The sequence below is a fragment of the Dromaius novaehollandiae genome, chromosome 3 (genome assembly GCF_036370855.1).
Source record: "Dromaius novaehollandiae isolate bDroNov1 chromosome 3, bDroNov1.hap1, whole genome shotgun sequence".
NCBI lineage: Eukaryota > Metazoa > Chordata > Aves > Casuariiformes > Dromaiidae > Dromaius > Dromaius novaehollandiae.
This window is the reverse complement of record NC_088100.1, coordinates 2,167,774-2,186,463: the sequence shown is the minus strand read 5'-3', so window position 1 is coordinate 2,186,463 and position 18,690 is coordinate 2,167,774. Positions and strand designations below refer to the sequence as shown.

At 59.3% G+C, this 18,690-nt stretch overlaps 1 protein-coding gene and 1 long non-coding RNA gene across 2 annotated transcripts; both read right to left on the bottom strand.

Moving 5' to 3' along the window:
- Positions 1 to 680: 680 nt before the first annotated feature.
- ZNF395 (zinc finger protein 395) lies at positions 681 to 14,188 on the bottom strand. Its single transcript, XM_064508246.1, has 10 exons — positions 14,064 to 14,188; positions 10,683 to 10,941; positions 8,102 to 8,298; positions 7,845 to 7,957; positions 7,508 to 7,737; positions 7,322 to 7,422; positions 6,534 to 6,792; positions 5,653 to 5,745; positions 5,291 to 5,394; positions 681 to 4,373 (listed from the first exon to the last, which is right to left on the bottom strand). The coding sequence occupies exons 1-10, from the start codon at positions 14,171 to 14,173 to the stop codon at positions 4,262 to 4,264; spliced, it is 1,578 nt and encodes a 525-aa protein (XP_064364316.1). The 5' UTR covers positions 14,174 to 14,188; the 3' UTR covers positions 681 to 4,261.
- A 714-nt stretch (positions 14,189 to 14,902) lies between these two features.
- Positions 14,903 to 15,718, bottom strand: LOC112984269 (uncharacterized). Its single transcript, XR_003259434.2, has 2 exons — positions 15,474 to 15,718; positions 14,903 to 15,368 (listed from the first exon to the last, which is right to left on the bottom strand). It is a non-coding gene; the product is annotated as an uncharacterized LOC112984269 (long non-coding RNA).
- Positions 15,719 to 18,690: the final 2,972 nt, after the last annotated feature.

Here is an 18,690-nt window from a genome sequence, read left to right as displayed (position 1 = left end):
CTCTTCTCGTGCTCCCTTCACCATCCTTCCTCCATCCCCAACCTCCCTCCAGCCCCTTCCCGCTCTCAGCCGCTCCTCCCGCTTTTCTTTCTTTTTGCTTTTCCAGACCCTCCTTGACCCCCATGTGCAATAATCATTTCACCAGGCTTTTTGCTGGAGCCACACAGCAGCTTGCAGGAGGTGGCTCCGGGCTGCAGGACCCATAGCTGGACACCGGGACCCGTTCAGGCCGTCAAACCTTCCTAGCAAAAGAGGCACCAGGCTAAGGGATAGGGCTCAACGGGAGCCGCTCGGATACGGCAGAGGCATGTTCATCTCAGACCGGCCGATTGCAAGATGGTCCTTCATCCTTGCACCACTTCTCCCCGAGCCCCGAGGCTGCCCGGAGCTGGCATTTGCAGTTATCCCTTTGGAAACCTCTTTCTTCTCCCCCCAGCACAGCTCCATGCCACTCCCAGCTTAAAAACTTGAGGGAATTGGGATTTTTCTAGGGGAAAATGATAAAAAAAGGAAGGAGCACTGCCATCTGCCGAGCCGGAGCCGGAGTCAGCGCGGCAGCTCTCAGCGCCTGGTCAACACTGCTATCTAGTGGTGCTAGGCTCGGCGGTCCATGCCGGAGCGATGCCGGAGCCACGGGAACCGCTCAGCGCTGCAAAAGCCAAAGCCGAGACAATGAGGGATCAGGCAACTTTTTCTTTTTTTTATTTCTTATAAAATATATTTCATATTGCTGCTGTAAAAATTACATTTCACATTTTTATTTTTTACAAAAAAAAATTTTTTTCTTTTTTTTTCTTTTTTTTTTTTTACAATAAAAATAATACTTGGAAGACAGCTGAGAAAAAGCTCCAACAAGACAGAAAGTCACTGATACAGCATATTCCCCGCCTCGCCGCACGGCTGGCCCCGAGCATCCTCCCCACGGCCTCAGCTCCACCGACCCAAAAGCTTCCTAACTTTGGGCTGTAAAACTCGGTTTTCCTTTTAGGGTCCAGCTCCCCTCAGCAGCGGCGGGCTGTCACAGTATCCAGGCTGGAGAGGGAGAGCAGCCTCCAATTAGTGCCCAAAAGAGGTTCCTATATACATACATACACCAGGGCAGGCCCTGCGCAGGGGACAGAGTTCCCAGCTGGATTTGGCGGCTGGTTTTACCCGCCGACGGGGCCCGAAGAGCTCAGAAAGGTTATAAAGACTCACGTGCCAGGAGCAAAAAGCAAATGTTCAGGCTCTGGTTGGAAGCAGGTTAAAAAAGGGAAAAAAAAAAAGGGAGCGGGTGAAGGGAACCAAATGGTGGCCAACCAGACAGACACCATAGAAGACTGCTGTCATTTCTGCAAAAATATGAGATTTTTTTTTGTCTAAGCGTAAAAAAAAAGAAATAACCCCAAGCCATACAAAACACCCTGCACCAGTTTCTCCCTAAAACACCCCAACCGCCACAAAAAGAGAGCCACAAGCGCGAGGACAGTTTTGTCCAGTTAAGTCCGTACCGCAAAAGCCCTGGGGAAAAGCAGCCGTACGAATCTCCCACCCCGTTTTAAAACCCGTTATAAAACGGCTCCGATACAAAATATTCCCAGGCGAGATAACCCTACGTGTTAAGTGCTATTTGGGGGACGAGGCACTGTGAGAGGGGTGCGAGCCCACAGGGTGGGATGGGGGCTGATGTCCCATCCCACCCGGCACGGGATGCTCTGCCTTTTCCTCCAGCCTGGAGCTCCGGCCGCACACATTTGCAGTCAGCTGCTTATTCCAAAGTCATTTACATTTTCCTTTTCCTCCCCCCTTACTCACCCTTTAAAAAAAAAAAAAAAAATTAACATAAAGCATAGAGGTTTTGTTTTTTCTTTTAAACCCTAATCTTCTGCCAGTGAAAAACACTGATTTTTGAAACAGCAACGGGAACGGTGTGGGGTTCCGGATTGTCCAACGCTACACCCTGGTTTTGGAGGGACGAACCCCTTCGGAGGCTCGCGGAGCCGTCGAACGGCACCCGCGGCTCCACATGGCTTATTTTCAGTTTCCTGAGTGCTCGTCCCCGGGAGCAGCGGGGACCGAAGCGAGGGAGAGGGACCCGAAGGGGCCCGGGGTAAAGCCAAGGAGGGAAATACCGACCGGTCCCTCGGCATCCCAGGGGAAGGACCGCAGCCCGCCGCTTTGGGGCAGAAACGGCACGGAAAGGGCAAAGCGAAGCCTCTAGTCCGTCCCGTGTCTACACGTGGGGGAGCAAAGGCACGAGGTCTGAGGAAAGCACAGATTTGGGTTTTTTCTTTTTTCTTTCGTGCTCCGTTTCAGGAGGGGGGCGGCCAGGGAGACCCCGGCAGCCCCACGGCTGCGAGCAACCCGCCAAACCAAGCGCAGGAGCTCAGACCGCGGGAAATTTTGGTTTTATACCTGTTTTGGAGTAACGCGATCACCGACTACAACCTGCCGCTCAATCAACAGGAAAAAGCAGCCCGGAATAAGTGAATTCTGCTTTTCACGGCCTGATTTTTCACCATTTCCTAGCAGGCTTTGTGGCACAAAGCCGCTCCCAGCGTGCCGCTCCGGGGGGATAAATCCCTCCTTCCCGCTGCGTTTTGGGCCGGCGGGCTGCTCGGGCTAGGACGGGGGACACGTGGCTTTTTTATTTTTCCTGTTTTCCAGAGGCCAATTGTGCATCCACCAGTTTAACACTGCAGAGAAGATCAGGTTCTGAAACAATATACTGTTTATATGTACAAAATTACAAACAAAACAACAAAAAAAAAAGTCAACAAGCACCTGTAATACATATATATATAAACCCGCTTTGCCTGCCCACCCGCCCCCTTTAGCAACAGGGCTCACGTCAATCCAGGAGAAGAAAAAATAGTAATAATACTCTCCCAGCCACATGATTTGGTTTTTTTACAAGGAAAGTTTAGGCTAATCACATGGTCCTCAACACCAGCGAGGCCCCGGCCCGCTGCAGGCACCCGCTCTCGGCGCGGCGGCTGCAGCTTACGGCCTACGATTATCGAGAAACGCAGCAGAAAATCCAATCGCTGCTTCCACGGGGGAAAAAAGGGGGAAAAAAAAAAGCAAATGGGACGTTTGCCACCCGCAGTCCGAGGCCGACCCGCGGGGCAAACGCTGTGCAACACATGGGAAGATGCCGTGGGACGGAGATGCGGGCTGTCGGGGTCCCGGCCACCCTCCCGGGCCGGCGCCTTCTGCGCGGGGACAACCGCTACGACGGCAGAAAGCTAAAAGCAGTGTGAATAGTGTAAATATAAATATCAAAAAAAAAAAAAGTTGGGAAAACGAGGCATCTCTCAAGTCTGCCTCTGCACTTCGGGATTTCCTGGCACATCTCTCCTGCGGCATAAGCAGTTTTTTAGCAGGTGTGCTATGTCCTGCCAGGCTCCAGAGAGTCTAAAAGCAAATATTAAGTGTTTGGCTGAACTGGGGCCATGCTGCCATGCTTAGGGAAAGTCTCCCCCGGTCCTCCCAGGTTACAGCTGCCTCTGCCGGAGGAACCAATAAATTTTTAAAAATTTAATTTGTTCGGCCTAGCTTAAAAAGACGCAGTGAGGACCACGGCGGCAGCTTCCAAGGAGCAAAACGGAAGCTTAAAATGGGAATACGGGCGCTTGCTTTAAAACCTGTCGTAGTTTCCCTAATCCCCAGCCTTCCTCCAAGTGCAGGCGGAGCTCGCCGACCGGGAGGGCTCGGGGCGCAGCAGGCTGGGTCCCTGCCTCCAATTCCTGCCGTCGGGATAACTCGTGTGCTGCTAGCGACAACTGAACGGGGTTTTTTTTTTTAAAGCTATGATTGTTATAGACACCGTCCCTTGAAGGACACAAGGGATTTGCACTTTCTAGGTAGTCGAGGGCCAGGGAAAGCTGCCTCGGCGCCTTATCCCAGCCACGATGGGGAAATCCAGGAGGTTTTAGCGATGATCTGGGAAATTCGGGAAGTTCTTTGGTCCCTAGATCACCTCTAAGCTCTCCTGAACACCAAGTAACCAGCTTCCTTCCCCGCATCACTCCCCACTGGTTTTATCATAAAAACGAAGATTTTCTTCACTTTCACTTAAAAAAGTTTTGGAAAAAAGTTAAAAAAAACAGAACCAACCCAGCAGATGTACAATATACAGAAGGAGGAATTTACAGGCAGCTCTCGAGGTCTCTTCCGGAGTCGCAGGAGACACCTCCGAGGTCCCCGGCCGCCGCGCCGCCGACGCGGGCGCTCCCTCGGCGGAAGAGCGGAGCGGCTCCGCGCCCGGCGGGCTTTGGGCTCAGTCCAGGAATCGCTGGCAGGCCTTTTTCCACCGGCACGCTGTGCACCACTGGTCCCGGTGCTCGATGCCGTAAACCTTCCGGCACTTTTTGGCTTCACCGCGGACTTTTCTGCAAAGGGAAAGGAAATTTAATTCATCTGCTTAGGGAAGACGTTCAGGCAGCTGCACGCGTAGCACAGGCTACGACCACGTAACCAAAGCGGAGCGGCGTTTTGGGAAGCCTCCGGCTGAGGTGTGGGAATTAACCCACCTTTTAGCACATGCAGAAAAAGCACAGGAAAAGGGAGCAGCTTCGACCCCCGGGTAGGACACGGGGCTCGCCGAAGGGCTGCTGAGCTCGCCGGCTCGGCCCACGCTCGAGCCGAGGGCTGCGGCTTTAAACAAGAGACCACCGCAGGGAAGCAACTCCCCGGTGCAGACTGCAGATACGGCAGGACATGAACACACGTCCCCCAAGCTGAGACCCCTTTCCTCTTTCCCCGAAAGAGCCCCAGGCTCCTCGTGCAAGCAGCTCAAGAACCAAGACGTTGACTCTGAGATGTTCACCAGGTGGGTGAAGGCCACGGAAGGACCTGGAGACCCCGTGGTAACACCAGCACGTGGGCAAGGAGGGTTGTAGCTGGTTTCATACCCTGTCCTAGCTTCTGGGTCAGTACTCTTGGAGACCGGGGAGGCCACCGGGCCAGCCTGGAGCAGGAGCACTGTCCATGCAGGGAAAGAGGGTGGTGTAGGAACAGCAAAACTGGGCCAGCTACCCTTCCTAGCACTATGGGGCCCTGAGGGGCTCCCAAACATCCCACAGCACCAGACCATCCCTGGCAATACTGCAGGGGAGCTGAGGAGATGTGACTCGAGCAGGTCCCGGTGACCGGCACAACAGCAGAGGAGAAGCCTCCTGCTCCGGCAGTGACGGGCTTCACGTTCGCTCCTCTCTCAGCCATCAGCCCTGCTCACGGTGGGCTGGATGCGCCCTGTGCCTGTCGCTCCCTAGTCATCTCCTGCCAAACAGGGCGCACAGCCTCTTACCTGGTGCCAAGGGACACCCTGGGAGGTGACGCGACGATCAGGTGGGACTTCAGCATCGGGGTCGCTGGCTGGGGTTCGCTGAAGCTGAGCGACCGGCTTCGAACCTGCAGGAGAAAAACATCACCAAATGTCAGGTGGGACCATGTCACCTCTCTCCTGAGCAACCCTCGGGCACCGCGAGGAAGCAGCACGGAGACCCGGACAACGCCAAGGCATAAACCTGGCCTGCTCCTCACGTTTAAGCCAGGCGATAAGTAAAGAGATGAGGTTGTCTCAAAAGCATCCAGCCCAACCACCCCACCTTCACCTGCAAACACGGAAAGGATCGCGGAGAAACGAGACGCCGGGCAGGTGGGACTCACCGGCGACAGGGACGGGAGCGTCGAGGTGGCAGTCGCCCAGCTGATGCTGGTGAAGATGTGTGGGGACACTGGGATTTGAATCGAGGGCAAGGCCTGCGGGACGAAAGGGGAGAGGCGGTTCAGCGTTAGCCCCGGGGACGTTGCGCTCATCATTGCAAAGACGAGAGGTGGGGCTCAGTGTCCACCATGCCTGTCCTGTCCCCAACAGAGCCCAACTGCAGGACCAGCGACAGCCTCTCCTAATTGGGATGCAGGAGAGGCCAAGCAAGACCGAGCTGAAAATTCAGCTAGACACAACTGCGAGGGGGGAGAGATGGTGGTGGGAACCCAAACCCTCGTGGCCTCCAGCACCTGCTTGCTCCGACGCAGGGCGCAGCACCCGTGACCGGACACGGGCTGGTGCTGTAGCTGGGGTTGCAGCAACTTCTCCATCCACATGATGGCATTCGGTTGCAAAACTTCCCAAATCACAGGGATCGGCCTATTTGCATCCTGCTCCCGGTGGGCTAACCTACAGCTCCCGACAACTCTCGGCTCTCACGACTGCACGGGACGTTGGAGAGCCGCAGCAGCGGCCGCCACGGGACGAGCACCGCTGCAGCGGGCGAGCCCGGCGCCGAGGCGCTGCGTGCAGCCATCGCTCCGCGTCTCCAGGTTTTCTGTGCCTCAAAAGCATGTGAACTCCTGACTCGGCAGCCCGGGACGTGCCGGGATCCAGCGCGGCCACATTCCAGCCCCGCGTTATCGGCCCGCGGGAGGGCGTGCTGCATACCGCCGGCACCTTAATTGCAGGGCGGCGGGGGCCGGTGGCTCCCCCGCGCAGAGCTGCCGGCTCCGCTTTCGGCACGCGACGGCGGCGACCGGCTCGTCGGGGCGCTCACCTGGTAGGCGTGATCCGCCTGGATGTGCCAGAAGGAGCTGGGGGCCGACTGGCTGAGCGCGCTGCCCGCCAGCGCCGGCTCCAGCGCCGGCGGCTCCACCAGCACCGCCTCCGGCTTGGCCAGGGCTTGCTGGATGACGACGGGGGCCGACGGCGACGTGGGGCTGGCGGCCGACTCCGCAGCGGGCTCTTCCTTCACCTGCACTTCGGTGTAGTAGAAATCCTCCTCCCTCTTCCGCTGGTCCGAGTCCGCGCCGTCTCTGCCGGGGGGAAAAGCCGCGAGTCAAGCGGCTCGGGGCACGACGGGCCCCGAGCATCCCCTCTGCCCTCCCAGCACCGTCCCGGCCCCAGGGACCGCGCTTCGCCCTCCTAAGGGAGATCAGAAACACTGCCGCGTTAAATGCACGCCGCTGGAAAGCTCCCTGCTTTCTAATTTGGTTTATTTAGCATAGCTCGAGGGGAGAAAAATAAATCCCTGAGGTTCACCCAGCAGGGAACAGGATCAGGAGCCTTCTCCAGTGTTTTCCCAGGATATTTGCGGTGCACTGGACCGCTTTGCCTCCCTGGAGCATTCGCATTCGCTGTGAGAACGGGGAAGCAACAGCTCTTGATGCCCGCGACATAAAAACGCACGGATTCGGCCCAACGGGGGGGTTTCACCGCCCACTTGGACCGAGATCTGGTGCCCGCCGGGAACACCGTGGCTGGCCATGGGGAAGCACCGAGGCTGCTCGGCTTCACCCCAAAAAACGAGCCAGGCAGGCGAAGGAGGCGAAACCCCTGCCTTACCCGAGGTGCTGGGTCTTCACGTGCCGCTTGATGCCGACGATGGAGCGCAGCACCTTGCCGCAGCTGGGCCACAGGCACTTGTACATCACCTTCACCGAGTTCTGGCGGAAGAGACGGGCGCCGGTCGGGGAGGGCAGAGCGAGCGGCGGCCCCGTCCATCCCATCCCGCCCGGCCGCCCGGCCTACCTTCCTCTTGCGCGGCGCCGGCTCGTCCGGGAGGAAGGGGTCGGAGTCGGTGTCAAAGCCGTCGTCGGCCGGGGGCGAGCCCAGGGCCTCGCTCGAGTGCTTGGGGCTGGCCTCGGGGTGCGGCGGGGTGGAGATGTCGCTGCCGCCGCTCCAGTGCCCGCTCGTGGTGCTGCTGCCGCTGTCCGAGACGTCGCCGCTCTCCTTCCAGGGGTCGCAGGCCGCCCGCGAGGCTGCAGCAACAGCGGGGGGGGGGAAAAAAATAAATAGAATTAAAAAAACTGTCGCTCCGGGCGGATGCAACCGGGGCGGGGAGCGGCGGCAGGAGCCGGGGACTCACGGGGGACGCCGCTCTCGCCGGCCGGGGGGCTCTGCACCACGGGGCTGCAGGACAGGCTCGTCAGCACCATGGCGGCCACCATCTCGTCCATGTCCACCGCGGCGTCGGCCTTCCTGCACCGGGGCGGAGAGACGTCAGACGGGTGGGAAACGGCAGGGAGGAGGAGCAGGGAGCGAGGGACGGGATGAAGGCTCGCTCGGGCGGATGCTGCGGGTTTAAGCATCCCTGTGGGCCTCGCGCTGGCCTCGGGCACCCACCTCCTGGGGACGTCGATGCTGCTGGAAACCGATCTCCGGAGCGGCTCCGGGCCGCGGCCCCCGGGCAGGGGCGAGCACGGGAGCTCAGCCGGCCTCGCCTCCTCCATGCTCCAGCCGCCGGGAGAGCCCTGCTCCGGCGCTGCCGTCGCCCCGTCGCTCGGCGGCTTGCGCTCCTGCCCGGGATGGGCGACGACAAGCTAAAAAGGAAAAAATAAAGCATTTTTTCAGTGCGATTCAGCCTCGCCTCCCACCGCAGCGCTCCCCCTCCTCCTCCTCCTCCTGCAGCCCCCGGGTGCCCCGAAGCGAGATGGAGGGTGCCCGCTTGCCCCGAGGGGGTGAAGAAAGCACGGCCCACTTCCCAAACCGGGGAAGATTAGTGAGCATCCGAGAAACCAGCTGCCTTTTCCCTGGCTCCCTTCGAAGTGTGGTTTTTCCATCGGCAGGAGGACGCTGCAGCTGGTGGTGGAAGCCTGTGCCACGTCCTTGCTCCGTCCCGCGGCGGTGAAGGCATCACAGGAGGCTTCAGAGCCAAGGCAGAACTGTCCCAAAAAGCTCGTGTTTCAGGCTGCCGTCACAACAAACCGGAGCGGCTGCCAGGGCTCGTCCACGCCTGAATCCTGCTGCCGGCAGCAGCCTGTCCTCCCCGGTACCAGACATCCCAACACCGGCAGCCCGAAGCTCTGGGATGTCCTGAGCCAGACGTCAGCCGCATCTCCGAGCGCAACGGCTTTGGATGGACTCTTCTCCAACAAATTTGTCTATTTGTTTTTGGAACCTGACTTTGCTTTGTCTTCGTGACGTCGCGTGGGAAGGGCTCCCACAGTTACCGCAGGCTCTGCAGAACTGCACGTAGATGGAAGGACTAAAGGAAACCCGGCGGAGACAGGGGAACGGAGGTTCCCTGGGCCAAGTGAGCCTGAAGTCACCCCTTGACTTCTCCACTTGCCGCCCTTTCGGAGAGGAGGAGACGCTCAAGCCTCACCTCTTTCATAGAGCGTCTCAATTTCTCTTGATGGACTATTTTCCACCGCTAGCATCCGTGAGTCTATTTCTGTTGATGGAAATGGATCCGTGTCGAAACACACTACATGTGTCTCCAGCTATTTATAGGAGCACGAGCATCTCTTTATGGAAATGCTGTGGGCATTACGCGGAGAAGCCAATACGGGATGGACAAAGCGCGAACGCAACCACGTTCCGGGACCAGGAGAGCAGGCGAGACCATCTCAGGTGGGAGAAACAACAGCGCAGAAGAAGAAATCACTGGACCAGGGTTAAAAGGATCAGGGCCACGATCGCAGCCACGGGACGCAGAAGGTCCTGACGCCAGCCTTAGCCTCAGCCCATGTCCCTTTATGATATTCCCAGATAACAAGGAAGGAGGCTTCTCCACGAATCCCACCTGCTGTCCCCCTAAACTAAGGTGAGCAACGTGCAGCACAGCAAGAACATCTAACGCTGCCTTAGGCTCTACAAAGCCACCGACACGGAATTCAGTGGTTGGCAAAAACACCGCCCGTGACTTATTTTTATGTTGTTTCCAGCAGCAAAGCAAGCAAGAAAAGTCCTCAACACTGGAGCACGTAGGAGAAAACAGCTCTCACTGTCCTCTGTTTAATAAACACGGGGCAGAAGGAATCTGCCCTCCCCACAGGACAGCACTGGGCACAGGAGCCAGAAAAATTGAACAGGGGCCTTATTTACACTTCATTTTATAAGCACTGCCCAGAAAGGGTTTTACAGTGCTGCAGGTAGAAGCCAAGACCTTGGCTCTTACGTCAGCGGCCTGCTGCTCCCTTCTGACAACGCTGCTCGGCCAGACGTTAATGGGAACCGTCCCTGCGGATCAAGAAGCAGAGAGCATCTGGGCCAAGGCACGGCCCTCCTAAGCACGTTAGCAGGACCAGATGCCCTTACTGGACTAGCCACCACCCCTCGCTCTTCCCCAAGAGCTGCTTTACCATCAACGAAGAGCCATCCAAGCATGGTCTCCAAAGCATCCACCACCCTTGTACCCTCAAGCCTGTACTAAAAAGCTGCTTAAGATGGAGCTCTGGAGCTCCCACTAGCAGATGGGCCCAAGCATGGACCCAAGATGGACCTCCATAGCTGAGGTGCGGGGCTCCCTGCCCCTGGATGGGGAGCATCCAGAAGTCAACACGGGTTAAAGGGGAGATTAGACAAGTTCATGAAAGAGAAGTCCACCGGGAGTTATCAAGGGTATGGAAATCACCTCCCTTAGCCACAACTGGTTGGAGGCTGGAGACCACTGGAGGGAAGTATCACGTAGTCTTCTTCTCCCCTCTAGACATCCACTTCTGGTTATGATTGGAAACAGGATACTGGAGGAGATGGATCTCTGCTGGAGCCAACGCAGCCACTCTTACACTCTCCCACGGTCCAAACGCACCGGGCATGGCCAAAGCCAGCGCGCTAGAGCCAACGCTTGTTAATGGCTTCCAGTAATTACAGACCCGCACGGGAACTGGAGCCACCACGAGGCTCGGGAGTTTCCCTGGCCCCCTCCAAGCAGCCCCGCCGGAGCACGCGGAAGGAGGACACGGAGAGCGTCCTTACGTACTTGCTGTCCCGCGTGGAGCTGCGGCCGGCTGGGGCTGGGGAAGCGCGGCGCCCGGCTGCTCTCCTCCGCCCGCTCCTTGCGCGGTCCGTCCTCCCACGGAGCGGCGTGGGAAGGCACTCGGCTGAGATCGGCCGGCAAGCCGGGGAGCTGGGCGGCCGCGAGCGCCCCGTCGGCCAGGGAGCTGGGGGCAGCGACGCGGGTGCCGAGCAGGGAGCGCTTCCCCAGGCGCCTGGACAGCACGCTGGCCATCTCGGACACGCTGCGAACGACAGAGAGACGGGGACGTTATCGCCGGCGCGAGACCGCTCTTGCTCCTCCTCTACACCATCATCTCCAAACCCCTCTGGAAGAAGAGACCAACTGATCCCTTTACCAGACTGGGACTTTTCCCCCTTCCCCACCAGCCATGTTGCAGCAGCTCAGTCCAACACCCCCCGGTGAGACGCCCCACTAGGACAGGGGACATCTCCAGCCCGTGTGTTATTAGAGGGTTGCTCAGAAGAAGCAAACACCAGTTTTGCCTATTCCAAACAAAAGGCTCCTCTTTCTGGTCGTGTCTCCTGGGCTGCCAGCTCAGAGGCATCAGAGATACCACCAGGAGATACCCTTCCACAGACGTTCTCCTCTGGTCACATCTCCTGCGCTGCCGGCTCAGAGGACACCCCTGCAGATAGATGCCACCAGGAGACACCCTTCCACAGATGTTCTCCTCTGGTCACATCTCCTGGGCTGCCAGCTCAGAGGACACCCCTGCAGATAGATGCCACCAGGAGACACCCTTCCACAGATGTTCTCCACACATGACGCCAATGCAGCCACCACTGGCCATGGGTGGCCTCCAACTCTGGAGGCCACCTACGGCAGCTCCCAACATCCTGCTTGTCCAGGTGTCACCCCTAAGGGATGGGACCCACTCCAGGCCCCCCAGCCATGGGTTGCTACCCAAGCCGAGCACCAAGGACACGGGAAGCCAACAGAGGTACACCAACACGTTGCCTCTCCTGCAAACCAGGACGTTGCCCGGATCCCCCTCGCCGTAACTCCGCCGGGGGCCACCCTTCTATGCCGGGACGGGTTTCCAACACGCTCCCGGCTCGGAGCTCCGAGCCTGACCTCCGCGCTTGGCTCCCGCCCAGGCGGCTCCGGGGAGAGGGACGCGGCGCGGGCGATTGCACAACGGGAGGAAAGTTCTCCGGCGGGGAAACCGCGGCCCCTTTCATCTGCCCCGGCCGCGCCGCCCTTGCCGGGACCTCCCGGCTCCGCCGGTTTTTGGGGGCGGTCCAGCTCCCGGCGTCCCTTTCCCGGGAATCACCCCGGCGCAGCCGAGCACAACAGCGACTATCTTCAGTCTCCTTTTCCCCCCAGAATAACTTTCCCTTCCTCTCGCACGCGACCGAGCCGGGTTTCCTCGTTCTCCCGGATCAAACCGCAGGACGTCCCGGCTGAAAACGCTCTTTGCAAACGGCAGCTTTTTTTTGGTTTTGCTGCCAGCAGCATTTTCCAAGCGGCCGCATTTGGTGAGCGCCCTCCCTTTCCGCCGGCGCGCCGTCTCCCTCCGGGCGCCCGGCGTTTCGGGTGCCGATTGCACCCCCCAAACCGCCCGCGCTGGGGGTGCCCCTCCTCACTCCCTCCCCAGCCAGTTTTGGTTTCTTTTTTAGGAAAAAAAAGAAAGGAAAAAAGAAAAAGTGCCAGGGGCCACGGGGGCTCGGGCGGTGCGTGCGCCCGCTGTGCCAGACTGAAGGAGCAGGGGGTTATTAGCGACAGAGGGGCAACGGGACGAGGGGGCTTGTCCCAAACAGGTGGGGGTGGGACACGGGGGCCCGATGCCTGCAAAAAGGCAGGGCCTGGGTGCAGCAGAAGGCAGCCGGCCCCAGGCAGCGAGGCAGCAGCATGCATGCAGCATGCATGCGTGCTGTGCATGTATGTGCATGCATGTGCATGCATGCTATGTGCGTTGCATCTGTGTGTGCATGCATGTGTTGTGTGTAGGCAGTGGGCATGCGTGCTGCGCATGTATGTGCATGCATGCTGTGTGCATTCCACATGTGTGCATGTTGCATGTATGCAGTGTGCATGCATGTGTTGCGTGTATGCAGTGTGCATGCATGCTGTGCATGTGTGTGCATGCATGCTGTGGTGCACATATGCAGTGCACGTGTGTTGTGCATGTGTGCATGCAATGTGCATTGCACACGTGTGTGCGTGTTGCATGTATGCAGGGGGCATGCGTGTTGCACGTGTGTGTGCACACATGCCATGTGTATTTCACATGTGTGCATGCATGTTGCATGTATGCAGTGTGCGTGTTGTGTGCATGCAGTGTGCATTGCACGTGTGTGCATGCACTGCATGTACGCAGTGGGCATGCATGTTGTGCGTGCATGCAGCGTTGCACACGAGTGCATGCATGCAGTTTGCATGTTGTGTGTGCATGCGGTGCAGCAACTGTGCTGCACACGCAGACACTGCGCTCGCACACGCAGTTTGCATGCGTGCAGCGCGCACGTGTGCTGTGCATGTGCGCCCGGGGCACGCGTGCAGTTCGCATGTGCGCCGTGCAGGGGGGCCGGCCCGGCGGCGCGGGGGGGGGCGGCCACGCGGGGAACAGGGCACGCGCGGGGGGGGGGGGGGGACACGCCTCCTTCCCCCCCTCCAAAAACGGAGCCGGCCCCACTGCGCAGGCGCGCGAGGGGAGGCACCGGGCGGGGCGCGGAGCGGGGGGGCGGCGGCGGCCGCGGGGCCACCCGGGACCGGCGGGAGAGGCGCGGGGGGCGGCGGTGCCCCCCCGGCGGCCGCGCTCCCGTCCGCGCCCTCCCGCGCTCCGCGCCTTGTTTTGAAATTCCCCTTCCCCCCCCCAACCCGGCGCGGCCCGGCCCCGCCGCGCACGTACGCGGCTGCCGGCAGCTCCCGGCCTGGATCCCGCGCGGGAACGGAGCGGGCGGGGGAGGCGCCCGCAGCGCGGCCCGCAGGCATGTACGCGCGCGCGCTGCAACCGCGCGGGGTTTTATCCTCCTTTTTTTCCCCTTTCCCCCCCCTTTTTTTTCCCCCCCCTCCACAACCCGCTCTCCCTCCCGCGCGGCACTTTGCACACGCGTGACCGCGCACACGCCCCCCCACCTCTCCCCACGCGTGACACACGTGCGCGCCGGGCGGGGCGCAGCCGCGCACCTGCACGTGGCCGCGCCGCAGCCGCGGAGCTTCTCCGTGCACCAAAATAAATAAATAAATAAATAAATAAATAAATACATAAAAAGCGCGAAAAGGCGGCAAAGCGCAGCGAGGGGCCGCGCGCTCTTTTTGCAAACACCGGTTTTGCAAAGCCCCCTCCCCAAAATAACACCCCCCCCCCCCGCGCCGTGCGCGGCCGCGCTCCGCACTCACCGCGCCCGCGAGCAGCAGCAGCAGCAGCGGCGCCGCCGCCGCCCGCCTCGCCCGCCGCCGGCCGGGTTAAAGCTCCCGGGGCAGCGCTGGTGTAAACAAGCTCCGCACATGCTCGGCCCCTTCCTGCGCATTGGCTCCGCCGCCGCCGCCGCCGCCCCCCGGCTCCGCGCCGCCGCCTGCGCGCTATTGGCTCGCCATCCCCCCCCCCTCCTTAATTTTTTAATTTTTTTTTTTATTTTATCTTTTTTATTTTTTTTATTTTTTATTTTTATTTTTTTTTTATTTTCATATTTTTATTTTATTTTTTATTTTTTTTAAGGGGAGCGTCTCGCGTTCCGTCGCCGGCATCGCCGGCACGGAGGCGCTCGGGCCTCCGCGCTTTCCACCCCGCTTCCCCCCAAGTTAGCAAGACCTGAACCAGCACCGCCGATTCCCCACCTCCCGAGGGGGTTTCACCCATACAGCAAACGCAGCTCCACCGCCTTTTCCCCTTTTTTGCCCCAAAGCGTCGGCCTCTCGCTCACCAACACCCAGTTTTGCCACTTATCTCTCTGCAGCGTTAGGGTCGCGCGTTGGGGCACGTTATTAAATACACATAGAGCAGCCGACGCAACGCTTTCGGATTTAACTCAGGACCCCGCTAACACCAAATAGCAAATTCCCCCCCCCCCAGGGTAATTTGGCATCGCATCCGAGGATTATTCGCTACCAAAGATAAACCAGAACGAAACCAGTCTCTCCAGATTTCAGCAAGAAAGAAGGGGGAAAAAAAGGCATCTCTGGGAATAAGCCAAGAGCAACTCTTAATGCTGAAAATAAATAATAAATCACACGCATGCTTCTGCTGCTTGAACGGGAGTCGGACACAGCGACGCTCGCCCTGATATATTTTTTATTGCCGCGATATTTCACGGCAGCCCAGCGCCAGGCTGCCAGGGATCACGCGTTGGAAGGGAAACGCTCTCCGGATAAGTGTATCGCGCGGCTTTTTTTTATATATTCCTCGACACAGGGTGAGCAACAGGCAAGGAAAGGAAGATCCCTGCCCTAAGGGGCAAGCAAGCGCTAAAACCAGTTTTCCCTACGGCCAGGAAGGAGCCCATCCTATTTAAGACTTAAAAATAAAGCTTATTTTTACCACCTTTTAAAGTACTAATGTAGGCAAGTGAAGTGGGATTTTAATGTGGTCCAAGATAAATTCTTGAGAAATGGGTTATTGTTCGTTGGTTACACAAAGAATGTAAGCCTGTGTTGTCTGTATTGCGACTCCGGTGTTTATCAGCAGCATATTTATCTTTTTTCCTCCTGTAAAGATAAAAATTCGGACAGAGAAGCGCAGTGATCAGGTATCTGCTTCAACGCATCGGGAGGCAAAATTTCAGCCTCCTTCCAGTCAGCTCCGAAACTTACTCCTAGGTCGCCTCAGCGTTTGCTGAAGGGGGAGTTACGGGACGTGCAGGTGTGGACAAGTGCCCGGTCCCGCGGGACAGACGGACGGACATGGGGGGCTGTGGGGGCACCTCGGCCTGTCCCTCCTCGGAGGGAGGTGGCAGTGGAGGCTCAGCTGGCCTCGCTCACGGCCATGGGTGGCACCGACCCCCAACACCCCACGGCTGCCCCCCACTCCCCCCATGGCTGCCCCCCACCACATCCCCTCACCCCCCATGGCTGCCCCCCCTGCACTCCTCACACCCCATGGCTGCCCCCCTCCACCCCCCATGGCTGTGCCTCACCCCCCCACCCCATGGCTGCCCCCCACCACACCCCTCATGCCCCATGGCTGCCCCCCACCACACCCCACAGCTGCACCTCACCCCCACCCCTCACGGCTGCCCCCCTCCACACCCCACGGCTGTGCCTCACCCCCTCGCACACCCCTGACGCCCCACAGCTGCCCCCCCACACCCCCCATGGCTGCGCCCCCCCCCTTACACCCCACACCCCTCTTACACCCCTCACCCCCCCATGGCTGCCCCCCTCCACACCCCATGGCTGCGCCTCCCCCCACACACACACCCCTCACACCCCACAGCTGCCCCCCACCCCCCCGCACACACACCCCATAGCTGCCCCCCCCACTCCTCACCCCCCATGGCTGCCCCCCACCACACCCCACCCCCCATGGCTGCCCCTCCCATGACTGCGCCTCACTCCCACCCCTCACGCCCCATGGCTGCTCCCCCCCCCCCCCGCACACACGCCCCATGGCTGCGCCTCACTCCCCCCCCCTACACCCCACGGCTCCCCCCCCCCCGCCAGGGCCGCCCCGCCCCCCCAGCGGCCCCCGGGGCGCGCCCGGCTGCCGGTGCCGGCCGGCAGCGGCGCCTCCCCGCCCCCGGCCGCGCGGGCTACGTGCAGTTCCCCACGTGGCGGCCGCGCGCGCCCCCCGGCCAGGGAACAGCCCGCGCCGCACGTTCGCGCCCCGCCGAGCGAGGCAGCGGCGGGGGCGGGGGGCCCCGCGGAGGCGGGGGGGGGGGGCGCGGGCTGCAGCCAATCGGCAGGCGGCGGCGGGGGAGGGGGGGCAGCGGCTGGCCGGAAGGCACCAATCCAGGGGCGCGGCGCCGCGCGGCGGCCAATGGCGGCGGGCGAGCGGGGAAGCCCCGCCCCCCGCGGCGCCCGTAGCGGAGCCGCGGCCGAGCGAAGGCGCCAGCTCGGAGCGGCTGTGGCAGCGCGCGGGCGGCGGTGGGGGGGCTGGGCCGGACCGCGCCTCCCTCCCTCCCTCCCTCCGCCGGCAGCAGCAGCCGCAGCCGCAGCCCTGGGCCGTGGCGGCCTCGCTGCCGGGAGGGACGCGCCCCTCCCAGCGGCGAGAGCTGCCCCCAATTCCCCGGAGCCTCAGTGCCGGCCGCGGGCGGGGCACCTCCCCCCCCTCCCCCCCGCAATGGCGCAGTCCGCTGCCTCACGGCGGGAGCGCTGAGGCGCCGCGGGGCGGAGCCCCCCCCCCCCCCCCCCCCCCGGCCCTTAACGGCTGCCCGCGCGGGGCCGTTACCCCCCCTCCGCCCTCCCCGCCGTGGCGGAGGTGCGAGTCCCCCCACCGCGGCGCCCCGGTTGCGACACAGCGCCGGCGGGAAAGGCTGACGTGGGAACGGCTGCGGCGAGGGGGCCGCGCCAGCGCCTCCGCCGCAAACGGGCCCCCGGGGACCGCCGTTGGCTCCGGCGAAAGAGGGAAAAGTTCGATTAAAGTTTCAGGGAAAGTTGCTGTTTCTCGCTTGGTTTTCAACGCAAAAGGCCGTTCCGTTCTGAGGAGCAGGAGCTTTTATTTCACAAACACCGTGTTTCCCGTCCGGGCTGGGTACCCGGCCCCACGTACCAAACGGACACGGCGCCTGCCACAGCGCACGCAGGCGTTTCCTACTTACAGGGCCATTTCTTCACTCTTCACCCTCGTATTTCAAAGAAAACCAGTTTTCAACCCATTGACAAATGCCATAAACTCCAAGAGAGCGAATGAATAATTCTGCAGATCAAATATCTCTCTTAAATCTAGACAAATTTCTTCCTGACCATGTAAAACCTTATCTTAAGACACTATCTGTTCTTTCTGCTTCCGCACTTCACTGATTCTCATTAATGCTGCCTTTACTGTCAGAGTTTGGGGCTGATACCACGTTAAATCTCAGCTGAAATGAAAGGCTGAACAAATGCTAAATCGGAGAGGAATAAGTCCAAATTGTATCTGTATAAAATCCAGATTTAAAGACTGGATATAGATGTAGTGAACTTGCACAGAGTGTTTGACCTGCAGCAAGAGCAGTGTGTCTGTGTGCGATCCTACTGCTTAAAAATACCCTGGACTCACAGTCCTGGGCAGCTCATTGCTTCGTATACCGATAAAATAGAATATGGTCAGTGCCGGTGTGTAAAGCTCGTTATCATGTCGATGCACCTGAATCCCAAACGAGAAGGTCCATTGAGGACCTTTTAAAACTTTGGATTGAGGTTCATCGAGCTGTTTCGCGCGCGGTAGAAAGCTTTCTTTGTGGTAATAATTCACTTTTAAGAGCATCAGACTATCAAGTTTAATAGCACTAATGCACCTCTAATCCGTTAATTTGTTTAGTCTCTTTTTGAACCCTTTTAATTCTCTGGGTCTCCGCGACATCCTGCCCCAGCAAGTTCACCGGTGGCCACGTGCTCTGTGAAAAAGGACTTATTCTTGTTTGCCCGAGACTTTCAGTGGTGTCCCCAGCTTTTGTCTTAGGAGTTTACTGCATAATTATTCCTTATGCTTCTCGGCCGAATTCATGACTCAAGAGGACTTTATCAGATCCTTCCTCCTTGCCCCATCAGTCATGCCATTTGCCAAGTGTCCTAATCTTTTCTTTTTTGTCTTTCCTTATGTGGAAGCCGTCTTCTCCCTCTGACTCTCCTCGTAACCCTTCCCTGTGACTTCGGTGGTTTTACATGTTCTCTTGGAGGCGGAGTGGCCAGAACTGCATCAGCATTCAAAATGTGGTACAACGCAGATTTATATAGCAGCATAATGATGTTTACTGTTTTGTTTTCTCTTGCTTTCGTAATAACTACCAACATTTCTTTTGGCTGCTGCTGAGCATTAAGCTGATGTTCCTAAAGAAGTATCCACAATAACCCCCAAATCTTTTTTCCCCCCCCCCGAGACATAATAGCT